The sequence below is a fragment of the Sminthopsis crassicaudata genome, chromosome 5, assembly GCF_048593235.1.
Source record: "Sminthopsis crassicaudata isolate SCR6 chromosome 5, ASM4859323v1, whole genome shotgun sequence".
Classification (NCBI taxonomy): domain Eukaryota; kingdom Metazoa; phylum Chordata; class Mammalia; order Dasyuromorphia; family Dasyuridae; genus Sminthopsis; species Sminthopsis crassicaudata.
This window is the reverse complement of record NC_133621.1, coordinates 179,598,449-179,620,176: the sequence shown is the minus strand read 5'-3', so window position 1 is coordinate 179,620,176 and position 21,728 is coordinate 179,598,449. Positions and strand designations below refer to the sequence as shown.

At 31.8% G+C, this 21,728-nt stretch overlaps 1 protein-coding gene across 37 annotated transcripts in view; it reads left to right on the top strand.

Annotated features, from left to right (window-relative positions):
- The window catches only part of PLEKHA5 (pleckstrin homology domain containing A5), a 176,365-nt gene that overhangs the window by 131,253 nt on the left and 23,384 nt on the right, over positions 1-21,728 (top strand). For 10 of the 37 annotated variants that reach the window (XM_074268917.1, XM_074268918.1, XM_074268916.1 and 7 more), the window contains 8 exons: positions 5,230-5,292; positions 8,026-8,106; positions 8,295-8,444; positions 11,691-11,792; positions 13,305-13,416; positions 13,640-13,686; positions 15,498-15,615; positions 18,398-18,516. In XM_074268917.1, coding sequence (XP_074125018.1) covers positions 5,230-5,292; positions 8,026-8,106; positions 8,295-8,444; positions 11,691-11,792; positions 13,305-13,416; positions 13,640-13,686; positions 15,498-15,615; positions 18,398-18,516 — 792 coding nt within the window. Of the gene's footprint in view, positions 1-2,115; positions 2,246-2,398; positions 2,538-5,229; positions 5,293-8,025; positions 8,107-8,294; positions 8,445-11,690; positions 11,793-13,304; positions 13,417-13,639; positions 13,687-14,591; positions 14,781-15,497; positions 15,616-18,397; positions 18,517-21,728 lie in introns of those variants that run through there. The other 27 variants (XM_074268913.1, XM_074268908.1, XM_074268933.1 and 24 more) reach the window with 8 other exon arrangements.

The following is a 21,728-nucleotide window of genomic DNA, read 5'->3' as shown; positions in this document are numbered from 1 at the left end:
TATTTTTCAGTGTGTTTTATTTTATTAGATATTTTTCAATTACATGTAAAAATTTTTTGACATTCTTTTGAAATTTGAATTCCAGATTCTCTCACCTCCATTCTACCTCATCCTCCCTGAGAGAACATACATATGTAGTCATACAAAACATATTTCTATATTAACTATGATTTAAAAGAAAACGCAACACAGACACTTAAAAAAAACAAAAAAATAGAAAAAATTTTGAAAGAATGCTTCAATCTGCATTCAGAGTTCATCTGGAAGTGGATAGCACTTTTTGTCATGAATCCTTTGGAATTATCTTAATTGTCTTGATCAAAGTAACTAAGTCTTTCAAAGTCGATCATCCTTAGAAAATTGCTATTTTTCTGTACATTGTCCTTTTGGTTCTGCTCACTCTACTTTTCATCAATTCATATAATTCTTATCAGATTTTCCTAAAACCATCCTGGTCATCATTTCTTATACCACAATTTGTTCAGCAGTTCTTCAATTGACAGGCATCCTCTTAATTTCTAGTTCTTTGCCATCACAAAAAGAGCTACTATAAATATTTTTGTATAAACAGATCTTTTCTCTTTTTCTTTGAATTCTTAGGGATACAGATCTAATAGTGGTATTGCTAGATTAAAGAGAATGGATATCAATATTGAGTTGGAGTTTTTTGTTTTTTTGTTTTAAATTGGTTATATCATTGTCACAATTATTGTAAAATTACTAGCATTCCTTTGTGGGCTAGAAGGCAGAAATAGAAAACTTGAATTTTTGTACATAGAAAAGCTTTTGTTCCTCAAGTTTTGCCAGAAAAATTCTTAAATCTATTCCATCAAGAAACCATGACTTTATTGATATGGTTCCTCCTTCCACCTGAAAATTAGTAAATAGTCTTTAAAGAGTTGCTGTTTTTAAAAACTTTCTAACCTTCTGTCCATCCTAATAGTGAATCTTTCCAACTGTAGCCATTTTGCTCCTCAGACAACAGAAATAGAGCATCCAGCATATATTTTGTTCTACTTGAATGAATTGAATTCTATTTCTTCCTCCATCTAGAAATCAATAGAATATGCATTCTGCTTACATAAGCCTTCCCTCCCAAAAAGGTCACTTATTTCCAAGCTACATTTGGAGCATCCAGAGTAATAATTATTTTTATGGCAGGCATATTCATAGGGGAAGATAATGATAAAACTAAATACATATTGATGTATAATTTTAACTTTAAGATAAGCCTATTTGTATATAAATAATTATCTTTTTTAATTCAAAGACGATCCCAATCATCATATTAATATAGCTTCCTTTATCTTCTAGAAGCAAACACATATAGAAGATATTTTACCTATAGATCTAATAGTTGTTGACTTAAACCTTAAAACATAATTAAATTTTGAATTGGCAATGCAATCTCAAAATTCCTAGGTTGTAAATCTATTGATTTACTATTGATAAGTATTTAAAATGATAGTAATTGATGGTTCATACTCCATTCAACAAAAATAAATTTTATTAACACTAAACATGGGCAAATATGCTAAACACAAAGCTGATTAAAAGGTATCATTCTTTTTTTAAGACTTGTATCTGAAGAATAAACAAAGCACAACATATTACAGATTTTAGTTATGCATGTATATTTAGCCTTGAAATATATCTTACTTTTTTTAAACAAAATACATTTATTATATATTATATTGAATCAAAATAGAGCAATAAATAATGTGTTACTCTAGACAATAAGGTATGCTGAGGAACATATTGTAGTTTATTAGAGACTGACTTTGCTATCTTTTCATTATAAATATTTGGAAGATTTTAATAGCATGATACTGAGTTACTTAAAATTACTTTATTTTCCTTTTAAGTTCATAGCTGCTTTGATTTATAATTTACTATTGATTGTACAATTTTTATGAAATGTAATTACAATTATCAAGTTTACATTAGAAAAAATATAATTTTTAAAATTATATTATTAGAAATGCCATGCCATTTGTTACTTAGTTAAAATGCTTTTTATCCTTATAATCTTTTAACACTTGGGTGTGACTTACTACACTGTTAGGAAGACATTCAAGTAGAGGCTATATTTACAGTGTCGTCTTTCAAATCTAGCCATGCTGTAAACTGATGTTTGCTGTATGCTCCTCCTGATTTGAAATAGATGAAAGAAAATGAACCTTTAATCACCATGGTTCACACTATGATTGAGAACTCGGCGCTAAGACCCCAACTGTACCAGCAAGTAAGGTCTTGGATAGTGAATGATACTGCTTTATCATCTGCAAAACTCCCTCAGTGACAGTTTTGGTTGTTCCCCAGATTTACTCATAACATTAATGGTTTTTTTTTCTTATTTTTTTTGTTTTTGTTTTTGTTTTTGTTTTTGTTTGAAAAGCCACAAATCATCCATGCTTTATGAAATGCTGCGGGATTGTGAGCATGGCTTTGCTGAACGTTTTTGCTGTTGAATATGAAGTCTGTCTTTTCCCTAAAGTATTTTGTCTAACATATTTGACAAATCATGTGTATTACAGGTCTGTAGTAAAATTTTTAATGAATTTCCATTTGTCTCTATCAATGCAAAAACATTTCAGTAGTAATTTTAAGAAGGGTTTTTCTAGATAGTTAGTTTCTTAGTTTTAATCTATTTCTTAATCATTTTATTTTTTTAAAAAAGCTCACAACTTGTTGGGTTTTGTCTTATCTAGTTTTTAATCCTGAAGATTAAATCAAAATATTTTTAAATATAAAGAAGAAAATGTTATAATGTAGTAAAATTTTGAGTTAACTTTCTGATGGGAAAAAAGTAGGGTTATTTTTTCTCATGTTCCTGTTGTTCTCAGGTAATTCTCCAAATAGTTCTTTCCATTTGTCATATTTTTCACATACATAACATGCGTGTGTGCATGTGTATATATTTATGTATGTATCTCTTGGGAGTAGAAGACAGCCTTAGAAATATGGTTAATTACAGATCTACAAAAAAAAAAAAGTTCTACCAACTTATATTCAAATTTTTACATTGCATAACTTTTAAAGTAACCAGATTTTTAAAAGTATATTAGTATATTTCTGGTAATAATTCACTTTAAATTACCTATTAAAACAATACTAATAATAACTTGTTAAAAGCTTTAAAAATAGAAGAAAATATTGATCAATATTAAAAAGTGAAGCTAATTTTTTTAAAAACCTGTAATTTCTACATTGAAATATTAAGTTTCCAATTTAGTACAAAATTATATATAATTCATAAAATTTAAAGCGTTAAATATTAAAACAAGCTTACTTTCAAAGCAAAGAAAAAATTTTTTATTCTTAGTGAGAAAGCCACCAATTTAAAAAAACCTTTGTCATCTTCAAAGCCTTGCACTATGAAAATATTAGTATTATTGTTTTCTATAGAAGAACTTGGGGTTTTTTCTGTTTCTGTTCACTTTAAATATAGGAGAGATTATTATTTGTTGTTTTGAGAGATGTGTTTTAGGGCAGGAGTTAAGAAGAAAGGAAGAGAAAGAGATATGGGGGCAGGAAGTGTGTGTGTGTGGTGTAAAAATTCATAATATAAGCCAAATATAGATTTGATAAAGCAAAAATCATTTGAATCCTCTTCTGGACTAGAATCCTCATCAAGTCATATACTATAATATGATACATAAGATAATATAATCTCTACTACTATAGCTTAAATTCAGAAAGAACTATTAAAAGAACATAAATTTAGGTAACTAAGTAAATGGATATTTTTGAAGGGGAATGGGGAAAAGTTATTACCTACTTAGTATTATCGATACTTTAGAGACAAGGTAAAAACTAAATAGTTGATATCAATAGCCATACATACCAGTCTAACATTCTAGGAAAAGAAATCAATATTAATATTAATAAAAATTTGCATTTTTGATAGTAGCTTACAATCTCACTTATAATAAACATCCTAGATTGGGGGGCCGGGGAGTAGTGCAAAACTTGTGATTTCATTAGTTTTGAGCTTGTTGGATACACAACTATCTCCACCAATGAAGATTTGCAACTTTTATAGTCTTACAGTGTTGTCTAGATTACTGAGAGATTAACTCACTTACCTTTGGTCATATAACTAGTATATCAGAGTCAGGATTTGAGTCCAAGTATTCCTGGATCCAAAGCCTGCCCTCTATAGATCTACTATATCCATTTTCATCAATATCATCAGATGTCAAACAGAATTTAAAAAAAAAAAAACTTAATATGTGTATAGATAATTTTTCAGCATTAACTCTTGCAAAACCTTGTGTTCCAATTTTCCCTCCTCTTCCTCCACCCCCTGCCCACAATAGCAAGTAGTCCAGTATATGTCAAAGTGTGGAAACATAAAAATTAAGAAATAGTAGAACTGGTCTTCTAATTCCAAGTGCTCTTTTCATTACAATTCATTGTCTTTTATTATAATATCAATATACACACATGGTTTCATGTGTGTGTGTGTGTATGTGTGTGTATGAAACTTTGTCACTTGTAGCAGAATTCAGTTGTGCTTCATAGTCAAAATATAATTCCACTAAGATGGGTAATTCAAAAAGATTAATGAGATATTAAGCCATTCCTTCATAGACTATCACCTGTTTTGTGTACTTACATATCAGTAGAAATCTTTTAAAAGTACATTTGATAAGAAATGATATTTAGGTTTTTTTTTTAATTCTGCTGAATATAAAGACTTTTTTGTGCAAAAGTATTGTGGTGAGGGGTAGCTAGGTGGCACAGTGGATAGAGTCAGGAGGACCTGAATTCAAATCAAAAAATATATAGAGAGAGAGTAGTGAAAATCACTTAAAAATTAGCTAAAGGGAAAAAAATTTAAATGTGCAATTCCTTAAAACCAAGCTTATATGGCACTTGCGCTATAATACAAAATATATAAAGAAATTTTAGACTCTACCTTCTGAATCTTAAAGATTAACAAGGGAGAAGAGTCAGTATTTTCTTTAAATTAAAATAACCTATTTCCTTCCTTATATTTCTGGCATATTTACAAAATAGATATTAGATTCATTTATCTTTTCCTTTTTGAAGCAATCCATACTTGATAAATGTTTGTCCAATAAAATCAGAATCTGTCTTACCATAAATTGTTACTGGTCATGTAAATTATTTAATGTGTTTTAACTGTTAACTACCAACTGAACACTTTTATTCTTGTATTTTTGAAGTTTGTTTTTATGACAATAGTATTCTTCCTTATAGCTATCACAAGACGAGTATAGAGGTACATTGTACAAGTACAGATCTGAAGAGGTAGATATTGATGTAAGTATCATTATGACATTTTTCACTGATGTTTTTGCCATATTTGTCATGCCAGAGCATTTTACATAAGCACAGAAAGGCCTTCCCAATAAAAAGAATTGTTATAGAATGTTGAAAATTAGCCTTTTCACTATTTTCTTGTCTTAAATATTTACATGTCTCATTTAGTCAATAATGACAATATTCAGACATTTCCTCTTTACTAAGAGTATAAAGCTTTATCAAATAACATTTTCAAATTGGGGAAAGAAAAAATTGGAGATAATCCATTTTTCAAGTTCCATTATCATTATAATCCCTTTTGGATCCCAGATTTAGACTGGTAATTCTCACTCTGTCTTTGCAATTTAGTTCTTACGTATTTATTCCGTAACTTTGTTCTAGTCAAACATCCTGAGAATAACAATAATATAGCTTATTTTAGAGATGATTAAATTTGAGCTGAGAGTCTTGGACAGAATATCTTGCCTAAGGTCACACCACTAATTAAAGGCAGAATTGAGAACGTAACACAAATCTGACTCCCAGTCCATAGTATTTTCAATCTTACCTTATTTTCTCTATTTAGTACTTCCAAATATATGTTTTATGCATTATCTTCATTTGTGTTATGTCTAAGGTTGAGTTATGAGACATCAGAGCAAATATATTTTGATACTTAAATGCTTTCCCCAAAGCTTTAACTTGGATTTTCAAGTAATGTCAAAATGAAATTTTGACAAATTTATTTTGACAAAGTTTAAAGTGGCTTCTAACATTTTCCATATGATTACAGCGAAAAGAAAAAATGAATAAATTAAAACTATGTTCCAGATTATAATCTAAGGCTAAAACTAATAAAATATGTGAACTAATGGCTAACTTCTATAGATCTTATTTTTATATTAAAAATAATTGTTTAAAATTTTTCCTTAGGATTTATGAGGAATTAATGGGAATCAAATTCAAGTAATGTTTTTGTAAAAAGGATTATGTAAAATGCTTGATATTTTAAAATAAAAAATTTGAAATTAACCACATTTAAATGAGCAATTATAGTGATGGGTGAATGTATACTTCATTATTTGTATTTACCCTAATGTTAAATTATGTAATAAAGTGTAATTAAATTTACATATCCTAGTTATTATTACAATTTTTGGTTAGCTTTTTGCTTTCATAGACTTTGGGGGGAAGGTGTGTCTGAGTTATATAATAAAGGCAAAGTTGTACCTGTTTTTTCATAAGATTAAGCATTTAGTCTTTAAATCACAATCGCATTGTACTTAAAGACACTGATGATAAGTTTGTAACTCACCCACAGGCACACAGCTAATATGTGTGAGAAACAGAACTTGAACCTAGATTTTCCTGATGCCAAGGTTGGCTTTATCCACTGAAATGGATATAGCCTCATCTTTGCAGACAATTCTTTTAAAAAAAAATTTTTTTTAATAGTTCTTATTTACCAGATATATGCATGGGTAATTGTACAACACTGACAATTGCCAAACCTTTTGTTATAATTTTTCCCCTCCTCTCTCCCCCCCCCCCCCAAGATTACAAGTTGACCACTACATGTTAAATATGTTAAAGTATAAATTAAATACAATATATGTATACATGTCCAAACAGTTTTTTTGCTGTACAAAAAGAATCAGACTTTGAAATAGTGTACAATTAGCCTGTAAAGGAAATCCAAAATGGAGGCGGACAAAAATATAGGGATTGGGAGTTCTATGTAGTGGTTCATAGTCATCTCCCAGAGTTCTTTCACTGGGTGTAGCTGGTTCAGTTCATTACAGCTCTATTGGAACTGATTTGGTTCATGTCATTGTTGAAGATGGCCACGACCATCAGAATTGATCATCATATAGTATTGTTGTTGAAGTATATAATGATCTGGTCCTGCTCATTTCACTCAGTATCAGTTCATGTAAGTCTCTCCAGGACTTTCTGAAATCATCCTGCTGGTCATTTCTTACAGAACAATAATATTCCATAACCTTCATATACCACAATTTACTCAACCATTCTCCAATTGATGGACATCCATTCATCTTCCAGTTTCTGGCCACTACAAAGAGGTCTGCCACAACCATTCTTGCACATACAGGTCCCTTTCCCTTCTTTAACATCTATTTGGGATATAAGCCAGTAGTAACACTGCGGGGTCAAAGGGTATGCACAGTTTGATAATTTTTTGAGCATAGTTCCAAATTGCTCTCCAGAATGACTGGATGTATTCACAACTCCACCAACACTGTATAAGTGTCCCTGTTTTCCCACATCCCCTCCAACACTGTGCATTATCTTTCCCTGTCATTCTAGCCAATCTGACAGGTGTGTAGTGATATCTCGCAGACTATTCTTTTAATCCAAACCACCATTTACATTTGGTGTAGGGAATTTCCTGTGAGTAAACTTCTTCTAGTAAAGCAGACTTAGAACTGTTTTGCAACTTCTAATCTTAAAGAATTGTCTAAGATATTTCTCAATATATGTCAAAAGCAGGCTTGAGACTCAAATCTTTCTGACTGATGGCTTTCTGATGCCTTGATATATCTGGGAAAATGTTGATTTGAAGTGTCTAGTCTTCTTCCTGTGTTTTATTTTAATTTCAGATCATGTTCACTTTAATCATTTAATTTTAATTAAATAATTATTTTAAATTTATGTTGTCTGCTCCTAAAGCAGAAATGGAAAATATTGAAAAATATTATTAACCATAGAAATTTTCTTTTATTAACCTAGGCCAAACTAAGCAGATTATGTGAACAAGATAAAGTGGTACATGCATTGGAAGAAAAACTTCAGCAGCTTCACAAGGAGAAAGTAGGGCGATTATATTTATTACCTAAAATTGATGTTATTTTATTTTATTTTTATCAGGACAATAACTGAAGTAAAATGTGTGTGTGTGTGTGTGTGTGTGTGTGTGTGTGTGTGTGTGTGTGTGTGTGTGTGTGTGTGTTTGTTTAGTAATTCAGAACATTAAAAGTAGTTCTTTTTTATTATACTAGTACATGCTTGAACAAGCTTTGCTATCAGCCAGCCAAGAAATAGAGATGAATGCAGATAATCCAGCAGCCATTCAGAATGTAGTTTTGCAAAGGGACGATTTACAGAATGGACTACTTAGCACATGCCGAGAATTGTCTCGAGCTACAGCAGTAAGTAGTTTTTTTCCTTATAAAAATTTTTTTCTTGTAAAAATCATTGAGGTTTTGATTTTTCTTATTTATTTATTTTACTTCCAATTGAAATATTCATTCTTTAGCATAAGAAACAAATATTAAATTACATGACATTCATAAACATTATTTTGGCATAATTAAGAATAAATTTTAAATCTTAAAATCAATAATGTATATTTTTGGCAAAATAATTACCATAGCTATATGTAATATATAAATCCTTGGAAGTGGAAATCTTCAACATAAAGAAGATCCAACTCACTTCCAGTTGATCAATGATGGACAGAGGTAGCTACACCCAGAGAAGAAACACTGGGAAGTGAATGTAAATTGTTAGCACTAATATCTGTCTGCCCAGGTTGCATGTACCTTCGGATTCTAATGTTTATTGTGCAACAAGAAAATGATATTCACACACATGTATTGTACCTAGACTATATTGTAACACATGTAAAATGTATGGGATTGCCTGTCATCGGGGGGAGGGAATAGAGGGAGGGGGGGTAATTTGGAAAAATGAATACAAGGGATAATATTATAAAATATATATATATAATAAAAAATTAAAAAATTTTAAAAAAAAATCTAAATCCTTGGTCCTCCATGCCATTACAACATATTACTTCATAGCTTTTTATCGAAATAAGGAACTAGTCCTACTTTCCTCCTCATGTCAAGAATTATAGGAAGAGGACCTACCAATATTCTTATAACTACTGAACAGATTTGCGTGAAAATGTGGCCTGCAGAATGAACATTGTGTCATAGTCAAAGATATATAATTGTTTAATCCAGAATGTTTACACTGATTACACAAGGGCAAAGAGGGATCAAGAACACATGATGAAGTAATAGCAGAGAGGATCCATGTAGCAAGATGGTGCAGTAGATAGAGGCAAAGACCTGTGTTCACATCCAAGGTCAGGTGCTTATTCGATGTGCAACCCTGGATAAGTCACTTCACTTGTTTGGCCCCCCCTCACTTTTCTTCATCTGTAAAATGGTGGTGATGATAACCTCTAATTCAGGGTTGTTGTGAGAATCATGATTATAAAGCACTTAGCACAAGGCACCAGCTCCTAGAGTTATTGCAGTTGCTGCTGCTGTTCTTGTCCACTGCCATGCAGTGTTCTCTTATCAGGTAATTCATTGTCATCCCAAGAATGAATGTGATAGGGGGCAGTTAGGTGGCCCAATGGATAGAGCACTAGCCCTGAAGTCAGAAGGACCTGAGTTCAAATCTGGCCCCAAACACTCAACATTTCCTAGCTGTGGGACCCTGGGCAAGTCACTTAACCCCATTTGCCTCAGCAAAAAAATAAAAAATTTTAAAAAAGAATCAATGTGATATTCATTCCTTCCAATTTCAGTAGTTTTTTTAGGCCATTACTTCTGACTTCATTCTCCTCTCTTTCCAGTTTCAACTCTATAGTTAACAAGTTCAGACACTGTCCTTTATCTTTTTGTCCTATTTACTGCTCCTCCCTTGACAAACCCACCTCCCAATTAATCCTACAGTCTGTATCTTCTTTAAGAAGCTCAGGGAATCTGATGGAAGTGGATATCTTTGACAAAGAGAAGATCTAATTCAGTTTCAATTGAGCAATGGACAGAATCAGCTATACCCAGAGAAGGAACACTGGGAAATGATGTAAACTATTTGCATTTTTGATTTTCTTCCCAGGTTATTTTTACCTTCTAAATCCAATTCTTCCTGTGCAACAAAAAAATTCGGTTCTGTCCATATATATTGTATCTAGGTTATACTATAACATATTTAACATGTATGGATGTATGGGACTGCCTGCCATCTAGGGGAGGGGATGGAGGGAAGGAGGGGAAAATTCTGAACAGAAGGGAGTACAAGGGATAATGTAAAAAATTACCCATGCATATGTACTGTCAAGAAAAAAAAAGTTATAATTATAAAATTAATTTTTAAAAAAAGAAGCAGCTCAGGGAGGTCTCATAAATCATTGTATAAACCATATTTCCAGAAGATTGAGGTTCCCTTCTGCCAAGGAATTTATAAGATAAAGATACTCAATGAAACTGAAATTTTCAGACAGCTGAAATTACAGAATCTCCCATTCTGGGGGAAAATGCTTTAAAAGTAAAAGAGTCTCCTCTTCCATTGGACTACCTCTTATACTCAAGTACTTTCTGCTTCAGAGTACTTTCTCCTTCTGATTGACTGGTTCTTCTCAGAAGCCCCAGTTTATGGGGAGAAATCAATCCTAGTTTCATTCCCCTCCAAACTATACTGCCCTACATTGGGAAATGCTTCCTAACCCTCCCTTCCTTCTACTTCCTTTTGTTTTGTCTACCCGAATTGGAATGCAAGCTCCTCTAGGGCTGGAACTGTCTCTCTTTTTTTTTTTTTTTTTAAATTCCTGATGCTTAGCACCTTGCCTGGCAGTTAGTGATAGATTAATAAATGCTTATTGATTGACTAATGGAGGAAAGGGTCTGGAAGGAAGGAGATCAGTAAGGTAGCAAGAAAGTATATAGGAGATTAATAAATGAGGTGATGGTAGAATAAAATTTGACAACCAATTGGTATATGGCAATAATACTTTTGAAAGAAAAAGGGAAATTGAAGAGAAAGATGCATTTAGTTGGAAAAATCCAGGTGGCTTATCAAATAGGCAGTGATGTTTAAGGACTGGAACTCAAGAAAGATAAGGGCTAAATAGGCAGATTTTAGAGTTATCTTAATAGTGAATTTATTTGAATTCATGAGCTCATCAAAGACAGACAGTTCAGTGTTAAGTTTATGCCTTTTTAAAACTTGTCTTTATTTACTTTGACTTCTCATTCATCCATTTATATCTTTTCCCAGTATACCTATCACCTATGTTCATCCTTAAGGAACTTCAGTGCCTAAAATGAAGAAAACTCATCTTTCTGACTTCAAACATTTGTTAGCCTTGTAATATTGGACAAAACCCTTAACTCTGCCTCAATTTCCTCATCTATAAAATGAGCTGAAGAAGAAAATGGCAAACCATTCTAGTATCTTTTCTTGGTAAAGATAGAAGAAACAGTCTCAAACAGACACAACTGAAATTTGATTGAATCTTTTTACCCACTTAATATCATAATATTCTGTGAGGTTTATAAAAGAAGTTCAACTAATCTTTATATTTATATTTAGAGGCAATATCATAAGAAAATGAATTTCCCTATTAAAGTAATAAATGCTTTTTATCATGTTTTCAGGAACTAGAAAGAGCATGGCGAGAATATGACAAATTAGAATATGATGTAACAATTACAAGGAACCAAATGCAAGAACAATTGGATCGACTTGGTGAAGTTCAGGTATAAAATGTTAATCTCAAATTATTTTTTGGCCTTCTGACATAACTTCAGATTAATATATTGATAAAAGATCAAGTCCAAAATGAACTGCTTGCTTCTTCTTCTTGTTCTTCCCCCATTTCCTGCCCCAAAAATGAATTTTGTAAAAGTCATGTCAGAATTGATTTTCTTTTCACTAGAGGACATTGTAAAATACACTAGTAAGAGGTGCAGCATCAGTTCTCTATTTTATTGCATTTCTGCTTAACAAAAATATTACTATCTAGAGAACTCCAAGTAGAATGTAAATTAATTCTTTTTTTTTTTATTTTGTTATTGTTGTTGTTGCTATTAATATGGTATGGTTAGATGCTTAAAACTGCAAAAACAAACAAACAAACAAAAACCTAAAGTATGATGAAGCTACACATCTGGACCACTCCCAAGGTCTAAATTAACCACAAACTTATCAAAATCTCCCTAAAGAAGTCATTCTTTAAAGCTTAAAATGTACTTCTCTACTGTCATCTTTTATTTAATGAGCATTTGTTTGTGGTTGAATTTTAAATCTGCCCATGTGTGTCTTTACCTGATTTGATAATAGAAGCAGACTAAACAAGGTGTCAATGAGTTTGAAATAAGAGCCAGTGAATATTTGCCTTGCAAATGAAAGAAATCACATACATCCTCCTTCTCCGGACTGTTCCTGATTTCCTTCAATATCCCACTCAATTACCACCAGAGTTTATTTGTGTTTATTCCTCTTGAAATGTATTTGTCTACCTGTATTTATTATCTCTACAATGTAAACACTTTGAGAACAGGTACTATAACTTTTTCACTTTCCTCCCCAGTTCTCAGTCACAGTCAAGATTTTTGAAACGGTTGGATTTCCTGAATGTGTTTTTTCTCAGTTGCATGTCTCATCACGTTTTGAACTTAAAAAGTTAATCCTATATTGCCATTTTGGGGGGTGGGGGAGAATGTTATTTTGTTTTTGTTTTTGCTGAGGCAATCAGGGTTAAGTGGCTTGCCCAGAGTCACACATCTAGGCAGTGTTGAATGTCTGAGGTCATATTTGAACTCAGGTCCTCCTGACTTCAAGGCTGGTGCTCTATCTCCTGCACCACCTATTCCCCCCTCCCCCCATTTAAAAAAAAAGAAAGAAAAATTTAGTTTTAATTTTGTTTTGTTTTTTTTCTTTGAGTACAATGTATCTCCACTCATTATAGTCTGTAGTGTGTCTTCTTATCATCATAAAAGATGGCATGCAGAATTCATAGCTGTGGCATATAAATAATACCATGGATCATCCACCAGAGATAGGTGAAATACTTGATCATTCTTGCACTACTTTTTACCAACCTGGGAGAAATGATAAAATTGTCTTTTAAATTTTAATATATCTCTTAATTGTTTATTTTAATTTTAATACATCTCTTTAATTGTTTATTTTTCATCATTAGGTATTTATTAACATTTTAATTTTTAGTTTCTTGTTTATGAATTAATGCATAATATCATAATTAATAGACGGAGTCAGCAGGAATTCAGCGTGCACAGATTCAAAAAGAACTTTGGAGAATTCAAGATGTCATGGAAGGTTTGAGTAAACATAAACAGCAACGAGGCACCACAGAGGCTGGTAAGAGATTTCTTTTATTAGCTGTCCATTTACATCTAAAATAAATGAAACTTGTAATTACATTTCATTAATTGAGTTGGCAAAAGTCACTAGAAGCACAAATAAGAATAAATGTAAGGAAAAAGGTAGCATGACATTTTGTTTTTTTTCTCTAGATTCAGAAAGATTTTGTACTTAGTTTAACATTCTGATACATTGTCATTTTTAAAAATTATTTTAATAGGTATCATAGGATCAAAGGCTTTTTCTTCAATTAAGTACAAAAATGAGGTAAGGTATTTACTGTTTTAATTTCTAAGTGCAAATTAATGTATTTCTCACCATAAATAATGAGTAAATATTTCCTATATTTTCACAAAAATATTTTTTAACAGTTTTATGTATGTTCTGTTCACATTACTGTATTATCTTGAAGTTACAAGGGGTATTGTAAGAATAATGTTTAAAGCTACATCGATGATTTCTTATTTGTAACAACTGAGTTACCTTTCCACTCCCCCAATCTGTACCTGGAACAATTAAATCTAGGTTAGTTCATTAATTTCAGAATTTAAAAGGTAGGATTTTTCTTTTTCCTGGTCATCTAAATGTTCCACTTTTGTATGGTAGACACTTGTATTTTAGGAGGTTTGATTCAGTTGTATTTTATGCATGGCATTAAAAAAAACTTAACTATAAAAAGATACTGTCAACAAGATTAAAACAACATGATTAAAATAGCATCCAGTTTTGATTCCTCTGGGGAGTGGGAAATTCTCAGCATTATTTCTTTTTAAAATCTAAATGTGAATACAACGTTTTATAGAGTTTTAAACTAAAATTTTTCCCTACTATTCTCATACCTAAATAGCAATACTTTTATAATAGTATTGCTTTGGAATTATCATATGTTGAATTTAAAAGGTTAATCCTATATAGAATTTTAAGTTCTAATTCAAAAAGTGCTAAACTTAGTGGTCCAAAGCATGCTAGATACTACATCAAAAATCTATTTGACTTAATGAATATAATGAGCTTTTTTGTTTTCTTTACATGTGATTTTTACAGTGTTCCTTTCATTATGTAAAGTTGATGAGATAGTATATATTTTTAAAGCTAATGTGCTATTGAAAAGTTTGTTAGATACTCAACGCAATGTGCTCATCTAAATAAGGTGACTATTCTACAATCTTTAGGAAGAGGAAGTAGTCCCACCTCGTCCTCCACTTCCTTGGTCCTATGACTTTACAGAGCAGCCTCCCATAATCCCCCCTCTGCCCAGTGATAGCAGCTCCTTGCTCTGTTATAGCAGGGCCCCAGTACATCTGCCAGAAGAAAAGAAGATTTACCAAGTTCAAGGATATCCAAGAAATGGCTCTCACTGTGTAAGTGGCTAGAATTGCCACAGAATTTTACATCACAAATTTCTTCTTGATTTTTTTTTCATAATCATTTTCTCTTACCATTGAAGAATTGTTTTGTATTGTTTCGCACAGTACTTTTGGTTATTTTTCATGTTATCATTTGCATATGTTATGTTCCCCCCCCCATATTTATAATTTTTGTTAATGTATTCAAGTTATTTTATGTTATTTAATGTTATTTTATATGTCATGAAGAGTCCAGAAAAGTGTTATTTAATGTTATCTTATATGTCATGAAGAGGCCAAATTTAAAATAGACTAATGTGGGACACAGGGATTATGCCTATTGATTTTTTTCTGTCCTTAGACCAGAAAATGGGAAGCAGAATTCCTTCCAGAATAATTGAGGTCAAGATTTGGATATTTAGTGTGTGAAAGTAAGATTTAATAAGCAAGGAGAGTAGATGAGGGAAAGAAGGAAATATAAATATATATATATAAAACATTGAGGGATAAAACATACCAAAAGAATCTAGCATATGGTATTTGATAATTTAATACAATTCACTGTTCTTACAACTTTTGTTATGGCAAACAGTGGGTGGTCATGGTGAAAAAAATATATTTATTTTAAAATTTTGATCTGGACAGGGAGGATTAACAATCTCATTTAACAAATTAACAACACGCGGGAAGTATTTAATTACATTTATTTTACTTTTGTCCCTCACTTTAAAGGGTCCTGATTATAGACTTTACAAGAGTGAACCAGAATTAACAACCGTAGCAGAAGTTGATGAATCTAATGGAGAAGAAAAGTCTGAACCTGTTTCAGAAATAGATTCTGTAACTAAAGGTTAGCTTTTAATTTTTATATAGTAATATCCATGTAATTTTCAGTACTAATGAAAGTTTATTAATCCTGATACCACTTATCTTTCACAGATCTTGTCTTTCACAGTTACAAATCTATAATCTTCAAAATTCTAAACTCAATATACTTAGTTTTAGAAGTTATTTTAAGTATTTTTCTATACTTTTGCATAAAACATTTATTTGTATTTTTATTCCCAAGTAATCTCTTTTGCAGTGTTAAAATGACTGCCTCATTTTCCTCTTTTTTCTTGTAGAATTAAAAAATCTATACAAATTTTAAAAATTGCATATTTAGACCCTATCTCATTCTTGCTTCCAACTCCTATGCAGTTATAATAATCCATTCTAATACCAAATAACATTCATTTGTTAGTTTCCCAAGTTTCAAAAAAAAAATTTTTTTAAGAAAGAAAAAAGGCAGTTAGGTGGCACAGTGAAGCACCAGCCCCTGAAGTCAGGAGGAGCTGAGTTCAAATCCGATGTTCGACACTTAACACTCCCTAATCCTAGGCAAGTCACTTAACCCCAACTGTCTCAGCAAAGAAAGGAAGGAAGGAAGGATGTCTTCATTCTTTCCATTTTCAATTCAATCTATTCACAATCAAAATAGATGCAGGGTCTGAGAATATAAGACCAATGCAGATACTAAATTAAGTTCAAAATTTGAGGTGCTACATGGCTTTCAGTGAGATTGGTTTTTAAATAAGCATAGTTCCATTTAAAATTGCAAGATTTAACATAAATTTAAATTGCTACCCTCAGATTGATAGTTGTGCTCTAGATCATTAAAGTTTCTTAAATTGGGGTCCATAGACTCACAGGTTTCAAAAGTCCATGATTTTGTTGTTTTAATATTTTTGGCAACTGTCTAAATCATGGGTTCTCAAACTACGGCCCTAGGGCCAGTTGCTGCTGGCTGAGGATGTTTATGAGGCCTGATGGGTTATGGCAAACGGCTGAGGGGCAGAGACCAAGTGTGACGTTTTGTTTTACTATAGTCCGGCCCTCCAACAGTCTGAGGGACAGTGGACTGGCCCCCTATTTAAAAAGTTTGAGGAGCACTGGTCTAAATGGTTTCCTTTATAACACTTAGTATTTAATTTATTATTTATGGTATATGAATGTTATGGAATATTATTGTTCTGTAAGAAATGACCAACAGGAGGAATACAGAGAGGCTTGGAGAGACTTACATCAATTGATGCTGAGTGAAACAAGCAGAACTAGGAGATCATTATACACTTCAACAATGATACTGTATGAGGATGTATTCTGATGGAAGTGGATATCTTCAACATAGAGAAGAGCTAATCCAGTTCCAATTGATCAGTGATGGACAGAATCAGCTACATCCAGAAAAGGAACACTGGGAAATGAATGTAAACTATGAGTAATTTTTTTTTCTTCCCAGATTATTTTACCTTCCGAATACAATTCTTCCTTTGCAATAACAACAACAACAAAATTCGGTTCTGCACATATATATTGTACCTAGGATATACTATAAGATATTTAGTATGTATGGGAATGCCTGCCATCTAGGGGAGGGTATGGAGGGAACGAGGGGAAAAATTCAGAACAGAAGGGAGTACAAGGGATAATGTTGTTTAAAAAAAAAAAAAAAAATTACCTATGCATATGTACTGTCAAAAAATGTTATAAAAATTAATAAAAAAAATAAATTTTATTTTAAAAAAAAATAATAATAATAATAATTTATTATTTAAAAGCTTTATCCTCTTCAAGAATCAGTTGTTTTTACCAGAATGCTAAAAAGAAGGTCCATGACCAGATAAGAAGGCAAAGGACCAATCGAGTCTTTAGTGTACTGGAGAATGTTCCTTATACAATATAAGTTGATTCTAAGTAATAGGATATATGTATACAATTCTACTCCCCAATTTCAAAATCACTTAACTCAAAAAACAGTAATCAAAAAAAATTTAGTAACAATTTCAGGTTATTTTAAAGATTAGTTGTGTTTCTCCGGGAAGTAGTCTCCTGATCCTACACTTATAGAAAGTACAAGAACGTCCAAAATGCAGAGAGGGTGACATTTATCCACCTTTTTTGAGTTTCTAATGATTTATTGAGCAATTAATCCATTAATAGATTTCATTTAAGTAACTAGGCTACAGAGGACTCAGGGATATCATTTAACTCAAAATCTCAATTCCTCATTTCTTCCAAATTCCAGACAGACCATGCCAAAATGAGCTCTGTGACTTAAAGAAAGTCACAACTTTATGTGTTTTAAATTCTGTATATAAGCAATAGGTAGCATACTGTTTAGACTGCCTTAAAGAGTTTTTTGAGGATAAAATAAGGCAATATCTAATATTTTGAAAAGCATTTTAAAATTTAATATGTATGTATAAGTGTTGATACTTTTATTATGTAATTGATGTTCTTCAAAATAAAAAGTAGTAATGGTAAGTCTTATCTGCTTATTTTAAAATGCATTAACTGTCTTTTAATCAGAAATCCTAATTTAATCCATTTAATATAAAGAGAAAATAAGGCTTCGGATTTTTTTTCAGTTAATGGAATCAGCTAAATTATAAACTATGTCAATATCATTGGCTAAAGAAATAGATAAAATAGTGTGCTGCTACTACATTTTTCTTGAATTTTCTTCTGCCAGATCTAGCATTGCCTGTTTTAAAAGAAAAAAATTCTATTGTTAAAAAGAAAAATGTCAGCTTTTATGACAGTTGCTTTATAGAAATTACTGCTATTTTGGTTTTGTTTGTTTTTTTTAGGTTCACATTTTCCTATTGGAGTTGTACCTCCTAGAACCAAATCACCAACACCTGAATCTTCAACAATAGCCTCTTTTGTAACCTTGAGGAAAACTAAGAAGATAATTGATACAAGAACGGTATTTAAAAAATAATTAACAGAAAAAATTTCACACAAAGAAATCTTTTGCTTTCTCATACAAAATTAAGTTTCTGCATGGAGAAATTTTTTCATGTATAATCAAGCTACAGCACATCATTTTTCGTTTAAAAAAAGATATCCATAGGTATTTCTGAATTATAGTTGATCCATTATCCATTCAAGGGAATGTGAGCTTCCCAATGTCTTGATTGCTACCCTATACTGTGGTCTGTATCTTGAGGCCAATTTAGATCTTCCTGAGGCTTTTGTGACTAATGATAGTTCTTCTAAGGTAACGAATGCCAGTGGGCATTCTTAGAAAGAAGTCAACTAAGATTAAACATTACCATTCTAAATATGTACAGAATAAATTGGTAGAAAGAAAAGTCCCCAAGACCTAGGAGTTTACAGAGTAGATAACCTACCTCAGAATCCCTGTGAACTGATGGGTATGCCTATAACTCTAGGGAGGCCCATTGTTTGATAATTTCAAGGCCCCTAGAGGCTTCCAAAGCACCAAGTTCAGACTAGAACGTAAGCCTTCCCTCAGAAGCATCACTTTGAATACTCAGTTATAATTTTATTACATAAAAAAAGTACATGGTTGTTAATTACTTTGTTTCAATTACTGGAGTTCTAATCAAGACTGATATAAAACTATAGATTTAAAATTATATCTGAGGGGCAGCTAGGTGGCACAGTGGATAGAGCACCAACCCTGAAGTCAGGAAAACTTGAGTTCAAATCTGGCTCTGACACTTAACACTTCCTGGCTGTGTGACCCTGGGCAAGTCACTTAACCCCATTTGCTAGGGGGGGTAGGGGGGAGGGGAATTATATCTGAATTGCCTTTTTAAGATAGATTCTAATATTGGTGAGATGTCTATGTAATTTCTGAGCTTATTTTATTTATTATATTTATAATATATTTATATTTCTTTATATATGTATGTATGTAATCATTTTCAGGTATGTATAATGTAGGTTTATGGAAGAATTTATTTTATTTAAACAGATCTCTTAAAATGTTTACTTCCAAAAGTGTTGTCATAAGAAGGAAAGTTATCATAGATTTAGTCACAGACTATAAGAATTGAAAAGAATCTGAAGTTAGGAGAATATGATTTCAGATCCAGCCCCTGATATTTAATATAGCTGTGTAACCCTGGACAAGTAATTTAACCCATAGCCTCACCACTATCACCACCACCACCCCCCAAAAAAGATGGCTTTTTTTTTTTAACCCATCTTCTAGTCAACCTGATCCTCACCAAGAATCCCTTATACAAAATAACTCATCAAGTATTTATTTATATTTCATTGAAAGATTTGATATAATTAGGGAATCTTCTGAAGCAGTCCGGGATACTTTTTAATAGTTGTGATTTTTATGGTAGTCTTAAAACTAAAACATTTCCTTTTTTTGATCCCAGTTTTATGCTCTAAACTAAGTAAAACTTAATTCCTCTTCCACATCACAGCTCTTTATATTCTTTAAGAGTTATAATGTCTGTGAATCTCCTTTTTTTCCAATATAAACATCCTACAACCTAAACATAGATCTTTTGATTAATCCTCATTTGTCATGGTCTCTGATCCTTCTATCATCTTGGTTACTCTCTTCTGGAAACATGTTTTCTTTTTTTTCTTTTTTCTTTTTTTTTTTTTTATTATACCTTTTTATTGATAGAACATATTCATTCAAGTCTCTTACAATTACTTCTGTTCCAACTTTTCCCTTCTTTCCCTCCACCCCCTCCCCTAGATGGCAGGCAATCTCATACATGTTAAACATATTAAAGTATATCTAAAAAACAGTATATGTGTAAGTTCTCTTGTTGCACAAGAAAAAATCCTATTTAGAAAGGTAAAAATAACCTGGGAAGAAAAACAAAAATGCAAGTAGTCCACATTCATTTTCCAGTGATATTTCTCTAGGTATAGCTGGTTCTGTTCATCACTGATCAATTGAAACTGAATTGGAGCTTCTCATTGCCAAAGATATATCCACTTCCATCAGAATTGATCCTCATATAGTATTGTTTTTCAAGTGTATAATAATCTCCTGTTCTGCTCATTTCATTTAACATCAGTTCATTTAAGTCTCTCCAAGTCTCTCTGCATTCATCTTGCTGGTCATTTCTTATAGGACAATAATATTCCATAGCATTCGTATACCACAATTTATTCAGCTATTCTCCAATTGATGGGCATCCCTTCAATTTCCAGTTTCTAGCCACCACAAAAAGGGCTGCCACAAACATTTTGGCACATACAGGTCCCTTTCCCTCCTTTAAGATCTCTTTGGGATATAAGCCCAGTAGTAGCACTGCTGGATCAAAGAGTATACAGTTTAATAACTTTTTGAGTATAGTTCCAAATTCTCCAGAATGGTTGAATCTGTTCACAAGTCTAACAACAATGCATCAATGTCCCAGTTTTCCCGAATCCCCTCCATCATTTGTAATTATCTTTTCCTGTCACCTTAGCCAACCTGACAGGTGTGTAATGGTATCTTGGATTTGTCTTAATTTGCATTTCTTTGATCAGTAGTGATTTGGAACACTTTTTCATATGTGTACAAGTAGTTTCAATTTAATCATCTGAAAATTGTTCATATCCTTTGACCATTTATCAATTGGAGAATGGCTTGATTTCTTATAAATTAGAGTCAATTCTCTATATATCTTGGAAATGAGGCCTTTATCAAAACTTTAACTGTAAAAAAAACATTTTCCCAATTTATTGCTTCCCTTCTAATCTTGTCTGCATTAGTTTTGTTTGTACAAAAGCTTTTTAACTTGATGTAATCAAAATTCCCATTTTGTGATTAATAATGATCTCTAGTTCTTCTTTGGTCACAAATTTCTTCTTCCTCCACAAGTTTGAGAGGCAAACTATCCTGTGTTCTTTTATTTTATTTATGATCTCGTTCTTTATGCCTAAATCAGGAACCCATTTTGATCTTATCTTGGTGTACAGTTTTAAGTGTGGGTCCATGCCTAAAAAAATATGATTTTCTTGACATGATTCCCAAGTCTGTAACTAATAACCATATCTGGGTTTTACCAGGGAAGAAAGCAATGCAGTTATTATAATGGTGTTAAACTCAAATAGGAAAGGAGCAACTAAACTATACTTAAAGATCTCTGCAGGCCATATGTTAATTCAGAAAAGCACATATTAACATTATATTCTAAGGAATTTTGG